This window comes from Brachypodium distachyon, chromosome 3, assembly GCF_000005505.3.
Source record: "Brachypodium distachyon strain Bd21 chromosome 3, Brachypodium_distachyon_v3.0, whole genome shotgun sequence".
Classification (NCBI taxonomy): domain Eukaryota; kingdom Viridiplantae; phylum Streptophyta; class Magnoliopsida; order Poales; family Poaceae; genus Brachypodium; species Brachypodium distachyon.
In genome coordinates, this window is record NC_016133.3 from 41,376,173 (window position 1) to 41,387,165 (window position 10,993).

The 10,993-nt window shown below is 40.9% G+C and overlaps 1 protein-coding gene across 1 annotated transcript; it reads left to right on the forward strand.

The window, feature by feature from the left end:
- The first annotated feature begins 3,698 nt into the window (after window positions 1–3,698).
- Window positions 3,699–7,677, forward strand: LOC106866413. The gene is made up of 6 exons (XM_014900552.2): window positions 3,699–3,710; window positions 3,802–3,897; window positions 3,984–4,052; window positions 4,158–4,370; window positions 4,454–7,174; window positions 7,315–7,677. The coding sequence occupies exons 1-5, from the start codon at window positions 3,699–3,701 to the stop codon at window positions 4,676–4,678; spliced, it is 615 nt and encodes a 204-aa protein (XP_014756038.1). The 3' UTR covers window positions 4,679–7,174; window positions 7,315–7,677.
- The last annotated feature ends 3,316 nt before the right edge of the window (window positions 7,678–10,993 follow it).

Sequence of the window (10,993 nt, forward strand, 5' to 3'; positions counted from 1 at the left end):
ACAGAAAGCCTAAGACCATAATTAATGGGTAGCAAAGATAATTACCATGCCTTCCTTCATATTGGTCTTGGTTAAACTATGGACAAAGAATGATGCAGCTCCAGGGCCAAAGTTTGCAATATGATGTTTCAAAGTATTCCTCTCCTCGTCAGAAAGACATATGCCCTTTGTGTAGACCACATCTGCTAGCTTGTAATCGACAGTTGAGTTGAACTCATCATAAGGGACTGCAGATGAACATAGAAACAGAGTGGAGAAAAATGTTAGGTACAAAATAATATGAATTAAAAAGATCGATTCAGAAAAATGTACAATCTTAGGAACAAAAAAATATCTATAGACAAATGAACCAACCACTGTTGTCAACACGCATCTTATGGTTGTTTCCGTTGTCAGAAATTTCAACATAAAACGCGTGGTTGTTCTCCTTTGGAAAGGAGAAAATGAGATTATCACCCAATGAGAGCCCATAGTCAAGAACGAACTGTTCCCACATTGCTCCGCATAACACAGTGACGGTGTTCTGAACATCAACCTCGACGGTGTACATATAGTTGTCGGCATTTACAAAGGTAACCCTGCTTGACGTCACCTTGTTGAACTGCTCACGAACGTAGCAAGGGACAACCTACAGAAAAAAGATATTAAAAGATATAAATGGAACGATGAGTACTAAAAGAAATCGAGAACTAACATACACACCGCGTAGTCCTCAAAGAACTCAATGAGATCAATGATGAAAAAACTCTTCTCCTTTGGTTTTATCTTGCATGGTCCACTTAGCTTCCCAGAGACATCACAAGGTCCCTTGCAGCAAAAAAGAAGAAAAAAGAATTAACTATTACAGAACTATTAATGGAAAAATGATCAGTATGAGTACAATAAAACACAAAAGGAGCGCAAAACTACCTGCATGGTCCAAACACAAAAACCACAGCCAGGCCTAGAAACCTGCAATTAGTAGAAACAAAAAAAATGAGGGACTTGTGTATGTAAGTTGCCCTTTCAGTAGTTTTGAGGTAAAATCCTAGGTTACTGTTTTGAGATCACAAGTCCACACATGGTTGTTATTTGCGTAAACAAGAATAAATTTGATAACTTGGAATGGCCCTAATGGTGGTGATATTATTGCATAACATTGCATAATGGGTATCCTGCTGCCAGCCTAATATCAGAACTAACAATTGAATGGAATTCAACTTTTTGTAGATAGAACTACTACAAGAAATCATTATGAATCTGATTACTGTAAGCATTGGAATAAATTAGCAAAAACTGATATAGCAACACAACAATCAAAAAAAGGAGACAGAGAGGGATGAGCACAAAACAATGAGTGAAAACAAGGAAGTTGGCGATGAGGGCAGCAGATCTGAAAAAAGTTACACACCTCGGGTGGGGGTTTTCGGGGGGGATGGGAGCAGGAAGGAGGGGAAACCTGAAGAAAATGGCTAATTTTTTTTAAATAATACGATTTTTTTAATCATTTTCAAAAATAATACGTGTTTTTCAAAAATATCAAAAATTATACGGCCTCGGCCTGGGCGAGGCCGAATGGGCCCAGTCGGCCTCGGCCAGGCCGCCTGCTCAGCCCGCGGGGGCCCCACGAGGCAGTCGGCCTGGCCCAGGCCGACTGAAGCCCAGTCGGCTTCGCCCAGGCCGACTGGATTCAGTCAGTTTGGGCCAGGCCGATTCGAAGTAATTAGGCCCATTTTTTGTTTCGGATCCTTGTGGTCTTTTGAACTAAAATACTCGACAACTTGGATAAAAGTAACACGCCGAATCCGATTGGAAGTAATTAGGCTTCGCCGTTAGTTCGTTGCATGATCAACGCATACACGGCCGATGCCCATTTTTTATCTTGAATCCTTGCGGTTTTTTGAACTAAAAGACTTGACAACTTGGATAAAGAGTAACATACATCGATAATTTGCTGGACAATTTTTGTGTCGATTCTTTGCGGTTTGTTTGAACTGGAAGACTTGACATTTGGATAAATTTGGATAAATTAACATACATCGATAATGTGCTGGTTACGGAATCAAGGCACGACTAAATTAACATACATTGGTAATACCGCAATTGGACATAATTAAAGATAGCAAATACATTTGAAACACAAGCACTACTGAGACCACTTAGGCCATTTTCCGCTCATATCGCCACGTTCTTCTGCAGCCTTTGCCACGGCGGCCCTTTCTCTTTGCCTCTCCCTTTCTGCCTCACGAGCATCCTTGCGCCTTCGTTCCTCCTCTTGCATCTCAAGCGCTTTCTCCCTGTTTTTCCTTAGTGCTTCGTCAATCCAACGACGTTGTTCCTCCCTATGCTCTTTCATCTCTCTCTTTTGCTTCTCTTTCTCCTGGGCTGCAGCTTTTTCCGCACGCTCCTCCGCGTGGAAACGCTGCCATGCATTTCGGGACCTTGTTTTGATCTCTTCCACCGCCCAATCCGGCATCTCCGTGTCAATCCAACGATACCACATGCATAGGGGCGGAGGAGACTACAAAAAAGCCTACTGTTACAAATCTGATACGACACAAAAAACATGTTTTAGAACACCTAAATGTGCTTACCGGAGGCTTGTCGTACAGCGAAACCGGGACAGGTGGTTCATACTCATAGTTCGCGCACATGAAAAACCTGGTCTCATACTCATAATCGGCCTGGCCGAAACCAACTGGGTCAGTCGGCCTGGGCGAAGCCGACTGGGCTTCAGTCGGCCTGGGCCAGGCCGACTGCCTCGTGGGGGCCCCGCGGGCTGAGCAGGCGGGCTGGCCGAGGCTGACTGGGGCTAATCGGCTTGGGCCAGGCCGACTGGGCCCATTCGGCCTCGCCCAGGCCGAGGCCGTATTATTTTTGATATTTTTAAAAAACACATATTATTTTTAAAAATGATTGAAAAAATCATATTATTTTAAAAAAATTAGCAAGAAAATGAAGGGGCGCCCAAAATACAGAAGAGGAGGAGCTGGAGTGCACGCTCGGTGTTGCTGGAAGGAGGCAGTAAAAAGGTGGGTGTAAATGGAGGGTGAATTAACCCCCCTACCAACAGGATGTAATAACACAGACTTAAAAGCACCCACCCACTCCCCTGGTAGCATCCAGAAAGGGCACCCAACACGATAAGAAAAGCCCATGCGAGAAAAAGCCCAATGATAGCCCAACGAAACCAGAAAAGAGCTAAGAAGATGTCCACCGTCTTAAAGACACAACAAAAAGCCCAATTGTAATCCAGAAAGCACGATCAAAATCGGAAAACACAACCCTAACCACGCAAGAACCATGACTTGACGGCGACACAAAGATCAAGACGCAAGGCAGGCAAAAGCAGAGGGGTCCAAATCAAACGAGAAAGGAAAAACAGGCGGAGGTAGCAAAGGAGAACCTGGATAGAGATGGGTTCTGAAGCTGGATCATCAAGGTACGCTCCCCCCCCCCCCCCCCCAATCGTCCCCCCATGACACCTCTCTGCAACAATGTACACTTATCCACCTTTTCCATCAAGCTGGATCATAGAGTCGGGGCAGCAATTAATAGGTTTCCTTTTCCACTTTTCATTGCATGTGTTTGCTGAAACACTGAATTTGCACAGACTTAGTGTTGATCAAAGGGGGCAGATTGAACATACAGATGCAATTCAAGGGATAGATCTAGCATCAGCTTCGTGGGATACAGATGACCCAACAGATAAATTGACGATGCAGCAGCGGGTAAGCACACGAAAAAACGGGTCCAAAAGAACCTATGAGCAAAGCTTTATTTGCAGGTTAACAACATCCTTTGAACACTAATTGCAAACAGAACACACATTATGATGGAGTTCGGGCAAATTCAATGTTTGGCAACGACATAAGGCATGCAGGAGCAAACTCAGAAAAAACAAGCACACAGCTGCAGGTTGGTATTGCTGGAAGACAAGCTTGACAGAAAGATCATCATATATGACTTTACTTACTGTCTTCTAACAATGGTTTAAATTGCAGAATTTATCTTTCCCATGGGGGCCTGCAACTTTGGGATGTATGCTAACTACTGATGAAGCTAATGAACAGGTAGGGAGGGGGGGTAGCATATGAAGTTCAGTTTGTGAAAAAAATGTATATTGCACATTTTGATCAGCTGGCTGACCAAAAAAACAAAAATATATATATTTGCAGATGGCACTTTCGCAGGAATTGACTTATACTCAGATCATGAGTGGGATGACTTTAGGCCCTATAAATTCCAGGTACATAAGCAAAAGCAACAACTCACAGGTTAACGGCGGCAGCAATGGAACACCAGGAATGCTTTCTTTCACAGCCTTGCTTAATGCACATGTTGAAATAACGGACTTTAATGATGACACATGCAAAGAGTACATTGATGATGTAAGTACACATAAAGACAAAAAAAAATTATATATACAGATTGCACGATGTGCTGACATGGATATTTATCTTGTTACTTACAGCATAGCTTTTACATGACAAGTGATAGAAACATTGATATCAGCCAAATGGAAGAGGAGGAAATGGACAATATCTATAATATGCAGAATGATATTGGCATCCCGCAAACACTGCTTGATGAGCGTCTTGAAGATCAGTCGGATTGGATGGAAAAGGATGAAGCTAATCCAGAACAAAACAGTGGCCGCACGGAGGATGATGAAGCTACACAGAATATATATATATGAAGAAGAACCAATCAGAGACGAATCAGCACAGCATGATGCAGAGGGCCCAGGAAATGACAAGGAGCCAGAAAACCTAACACAAGAAGACATTGAAGATTTCATAGATAATGCATGCTCACAAGGGCATCATAGGGAACAGATGACAGAAAGAGATGAAGTTGAGAACATGCATGTACCAAAGGAAGGAATGGTATTCAAAACAGATGTAGAGGCGCATAAATTTTACAACTATTATGCTATGATCGCTGGCTTCTCTACCGCTGTTGCTCACAACTACCATTCAAGAAACAAGAAATATAAAGGGATGATTACAAGGAAGACCATAACGTGCAATAGAGCAGGCAAGTCAACTTCAGAGGACATTGAAGCAATGGAAAAAAAACAGTGGTGCAGAAGAGCAAACCGAACCAATAAAGGCAGCAAAGGCGAAGGCAAAGAAAGCAAGAGATGGGACTATTGATGAGACAACTGTGCAGCCAAGGAGAACTAATACTGTAATATTGATAGGATGCTAAGCAACAATGGTAATAACATATATAGACGATGTTTGGAAAATAACAAGGCTCGATTTGATGCACAATCATGAGCTGCACCCACCAGGGGAGGCTAGGTTCTTAAGGTCACATAAGAAGATGACATTAGAAGAGCGCATGATAATTAGAACATGCAATGCCTGCAAAATTCCCACTAGAAAGATAATGGCAATCCTTGCTTACTACAGAGGTGGTTTGAAAGAGCTTCCTTACACAAAAAAGGATGTGAGTAACGTAAGGACAACAATAAGGAAAGAGTCAACACAGAATGACATGATGAAAGTGCTTGCATACTTTTTGAATAAGAAAGAAAAAGATCCAATGTTCTTTTACAGTATTGATTCGGATGAGGAGGGAAGAGTTAGAAACATATTCTGGTCAGATGGGTACAGCAGGAAGTTGTATGCAGATTGCGGGGACTGTGTCAGTTTTGACACGACTTACATAACAAATAGGTATAACCTGCCATTTGCTCCAATTGTAGGCATAACTTCCCATGGAGACAACTGCCTATTTGGTTGTGCTTTTTTACAAAATGAAACAATAGAAACTTTTGTATGGCTGTTCAGAACACTGCTTGTGTGCATGGGAGGCAAAGAACCCAAGAGCATTATAACAGACCAGGATGCAGCGATGCGGATGGCTATAAAAGAGGTGTTCACAAGAACAAATCACAGGAACTGCCTATTCCACATAATGAAAAAGGCGCAGGAAAAGGCAGTGAGAACGTTTTCCACTACTCCAAACTTTCATGATGATCTCATGGATACAGTGCACAACTCAGTGACAGTGGCAGAGTTTGAAAGGCTGTGGACAGAAATGATAGTGAAGTATAATGTGGAAGACATAACTTATTTCAAGATAATCTGGGCAAACAGATGGAGATTCGTCCCCGCATATTTCAAGCAAAACTTCTACCCATTTATTCAAACTACTGCAAGGATTGAGGGCACTAACGCAATTTTCAAGGACAATGTCTCGTGCACCTACTCGGTTAGTAGTTTCCTAGCAGAATATGACCGGATCGCAGAGGCCATATAAGAGAGACAAAAAAAAAACCAAGATTGTGTGACGAGACAAACAAAGGCTAAGTTATCTAGTGGATACTTATTTGAACTGCAAGCAGCGAAGCTGTACAACAGATCGATTTTCTTGAAATTTCAAAAGCAAGTGATAAAATTAACATTGTTCAATGTTGAAGAAACAGTGGAGAAAAGAAGCTATTCAGTTTACAAGTCACACAATCATGCACAAAAGGAGTTCAGGACAAGGAGGTATGTTGTTTCGCTGAACTTACCAACATCCGATTACTCCTGCATATGCTGCAAATTCCAAAAGGGTGGCTTGTTATGCTCTCATGTCCTGAAGGTCCTCGTACACCTGAACATCACAGAACTGCACGAGAAATATTTCATTGACAGATGGAGGCCGAAAAAAACAGAAGTTAATAGGAATGCTGACAACAACATACCAGCTGAATTCACAGGAGACAGCTGTGAGATGAGATTCAACATCCTTTCGAGGAGAATGACTGAAACGGCATCCAAAGGATCGAAGAAGACAGCAAAATATTTATACCTGCTTAAAAAGATGGACAAGATAGATCGGAAGCTAGAAATGATAGGGAATGATACAGTAGAACCCACTTTGCAAACTGAGGGGGCTGATTCACTGTCAAATGTACAGGTTGACTCTAGCGAAGCAACACAACTGATAGACCCTTTAGTAGGGAAGCCTAAAGGCAGGCCGACTGATAAAATGAAAGCACCAGCAACACACAATACTGAGACGGCGGCATTCTCAAAAGGGAGAATGAAGTCAATTGTTGAGCAGCGCAAAACCAGAGGCAGAATAAGATGTGGACACTGTGGTGAATTTGATCACAATAAACAAACTTGCAAAACTCTACATATACAGTATGAAGCTACAGGTACTCGGAACAAGAAGGGGATGAAGAAGCAAGGTAACAGATCCAATTCAGAAGAAAAAAAGATTCCCCCACAATGATGTAACACTGCCCGTGGTGTAATTAAAATTTCCATAAAATGATTTATCATAGTGCGTACAAAAAATCTAACAAAAATTAGCATCTAAAAATTGCAGGAGGGCAAAAAAGATCTGCAGAAGGGGGAGGGATGTTGACAACATCGGATGTCTCCGTGGGCAATACACAAATGAAATGGCAACTCACATACCACACTGGGGTACAAGGGCAATGCTGAGCCAAAAAGGAAGGGCGCGAAGGAGAAAGAAAATTCAGCCATAACTTCTTTTTTTCGGATGAACGTGTAATAGCAACAAATATAGAAGCAATAGAGCTGTGAGCGGTTTTAAAGTAGTACTGTCGTATTCCCTATGCTTGCTTGAGTAAGACATGTCACAGAAACTATTTGGGTGACGGAAAATAACTGTGAACTATTTCGTATTATACAGAAAATCAAAAATCATATTAGTGTGTTTTTCAGATTGTATGGATGCTTGCTTTTGTATGAAAAAAAACACATATTTCGTATTCAACGGAAAAATCGCAATTCATATTCATATTAGTGTGTTTTTCAGATGTATGGGATGCTTTCTTTTGTACGAGAAAAATAACACATAATTACAGTGGTATTGCTGTTACATACCTCATCACGCAGCGATCAAAATACGCAGAAAGAAATCTGGCTCCACCAAGAAAAGATTAGAGTGATCATTGATCGCGCAAATTTGTAATCATTAAAAAACAATGATATATCAGAAATTCAGGCTGAAACAAACATGGAGAAAAATGACAAAAAAAAGTTTGATGTTGCATTACTTACTGGTTAAGTGATGACAAAACAGTGGCTTTGATCAAGTGAGCTTCGAAAACATAATAACAAGCATGTAACACAAAATATAACTCTGGGAAAATATATATAAGACAAGAAAATCAAGAGCAGAAAACAAATCACCCTCCCAAAATTCACTTGTTCACTTTACAAAAATACAGACACAGCTGTGATAGTAAAACAAGACAGAAACACGTTTTCCGTTCTAGAACGGAGATTACAGTGCGTGCATAAAAAAAAATTACATCTATGAAAATGCCCCTGACTCATCAGGAAAACTCAGCCCACCCCCACCACGTGGGTGGAATACGTCGCTCTGAAATGAATGAAAGGAAAAGAAGGAAAATGATAAATACATGAATTTAAACCACAGAAACAAAATGTGTTGAAAAGAACAGGCAACTTGGAGACCGTGGGTGGAAGAGGTACCTGTTCAACCAAATTGGACAACCGTATCCTTGGCAGTCTGCAACATGTTGAACTTTGAGAACAGCATGGAGTTGGCAATCTTGATACGGAAATTATTAATATCCCTATGAGAAAATTTGTCCTGCAGCAACACACGGCGACCAGAAAGCTCCAACTTCATGCAGTATATCCCGCAGTCATCCCTGTTAAAAAGACCACCAAAAAAAATGCATCAGTTTAGGGGGGGGGGGATTATTTGGCATTTGCAAACTCAATCTAAAAAAAACAAAAAAGTATGATGAGATGTCCAATCAGAAGCAATTACTCATTTGTTTGTAGAGGGACAGTCACATGCACGCGCGAGAACAGTGAGAAATTAATTCTCTTGCTTGACAATTCCCTCCAAAGTTTGCAGAAATTAAGGCACTGCACACATGGGGAAAAAAATAGTCATGGGTGCAGTGTTGAGAAACAAAAAGAACATGCTATCAGAAAGACAAAATTCATAAAAAATGGACCCAGATAGCTAGCTGCTGTAAATAAACAAATGCTGGCAGGGCAATGTTGAATTGCCTGTATTTATAGTGGAACTAATTGCAAAACAATCAAGAAAAAATTGCATAAGCAAAAAAGGATCACTCACAATTTTGTTATCAATTTCGTCATGATAATCAGAATCCTCCTTGTGGTATGAATCCAAAAAAATAAAACACCTCTCCGAAATATCAACAACAAAAGCAAACCTGTGGGCATTGTGTATGATTGGGATGCAAATCTAATAAAAAGAGATGAGATCAACACATGGTTAAAAGCAGGGGGGCAATCACAAGGGAAAGGGGAGAAGGATGACAAAGAAACAAACCAATTCACACTTGTCGAAATTGGCTGCCACAAACTTGAAAGATTTCTTCACCTTGCTCAGTAGTTCAGCTTTTTGTTCTTCACTTTCAAAAAATTCTACTATGAAATCCTGTGAAAGAAGAAGAACATAGACAGCTACTGTAAGAATAGACATACCCCAAAAATAAGGGAGAGGCTATCATAGTGAAAAAAACTTACACCAACAGTGCTGAAAAAGAAAATTTTGTTCGAGTTGCTTGGAGCTGCATCCAGAGTTAGCAACCGTGAATAGCCATTCACAACCCAAAAATCAACTCTCCCTTTGAACTTAAGAGATTGCCCAAGGGACTTCATTGAAACTCTCACACCATCATAGTTGATGGCTGGCTGGCTGTTGATTGAAATTGAAATGAATCAATTCACGATGGAAACATGCAGGACAGAAAAAAGAACATAGGACATATCATAAACAAAAGAGAGAACACTTACTGGGCGCTGGCTTCATGAGATAAAGACACAATTGAATTATGATACTTAATCTCAAACTGTTGAACATGACATTTCAATTGCCCATTCTCATAAAGGGACAACTTCCAGAAACTAGGTTGAACATGCCTCTTCGGAGCATACATTCCCACTGGGCTTGGTGCACTACCACTAGCTTTACCGGAACTTCCAGAATTCAAGCTCTCATTGTAAATCCTTTCAGATTCTTCACATAGGGAGTTGCATTTTGATGAGAATTTGATTTCACCACAGAAAACAACATCGGGTGACTTTGGCGTTGAGTCCGAAGTCTAAAAACAGAACCATGGGTAAAGAAGGTACCAGCAAGTTACGATGGGCAGAATAATAATAAAATCAATATTCAAAAAAGAGGGATGTTTTACCAAGTCGATAAAATCAGATTGCTGATTGGCTTTGGCTGGAAGCTTGGCATACATAAAACTGGTATGAGGGTGCGCCATCACATTTTCTTTCCCTGTGGAAACACGGTGTTGCTTGTAGTTGGGAACCTAAAATCGATAAAAGAAGCAAGAGCAACTTACATTAGTGCTAGCATGTGTTGGTTTGTTGTAAAAATTGTTTAGCCGAAATCGACTATACTGCTGAGTTAACTTGTACTGATTGTCAAGAGGACGCCATAGCTTCGGGTCATCAATATTGTTCCCCCAGTCATCTTGCCATTCACACGCGCGGAACGATTTGTGGAAATAAGGGACTTGTGTGGGAAGATTGCAAGGGACTTGTGTGGAAATATCGTTGTGGAAATAAGTCGTTGTGGAAATAAGGGACTTGTGTGGGAAGAAGATTTCTAGCCACACCAACTTTCCTTTGAATTTTCATCCTTTCCAAATTGGACATTCCAGGCTTATTATCTACAAAAAATGTAATGAAAACAGAACAAAGAAATCAGGGGGTGCAGAAAAAAAAAGGTTATCGGTGATGAAAAGAACACTAAAAAGATCACATAACAAAAAAACATAAAGAAATCACAATATGATGACTCCCAAAAAAGGAAACAAAATGAATTGTATTACCAATGAAAGATTTGGCAACAGTGTTTAACTGTTCATTCCCAATGCGTGTGGCATCTCCACCACAAGCAGCGGTAATGGGCGGTGCGCATACTACAGGGCCTCCCAATGAGTTGTTATCTTTATTCAATTCCACAAGATTTGTATCACTGGCAAGCAAAGCCTCAACAGGGGCTGCAAAAA

Excerpts from the sequence above, each read along its gene's own strand:
- LOC106866413 (XM_014900552.2), top strand. Across the intron at positions 3,898-3,983 it reads AAACAAGCACACAGCTGCAG|AATTTATCTTTCCCATGGGG; the intron begins GTTGGTATTGCT and ends TTTAAATTGCAG. Across the intron at positions 4,053-4,157 it reads CTGATGAAGCTAATGAACAG|ATGGCACTTTCGCAGGAATT; the intron begins GTAGGGAGGGGG and ends ATATATTTGCAG.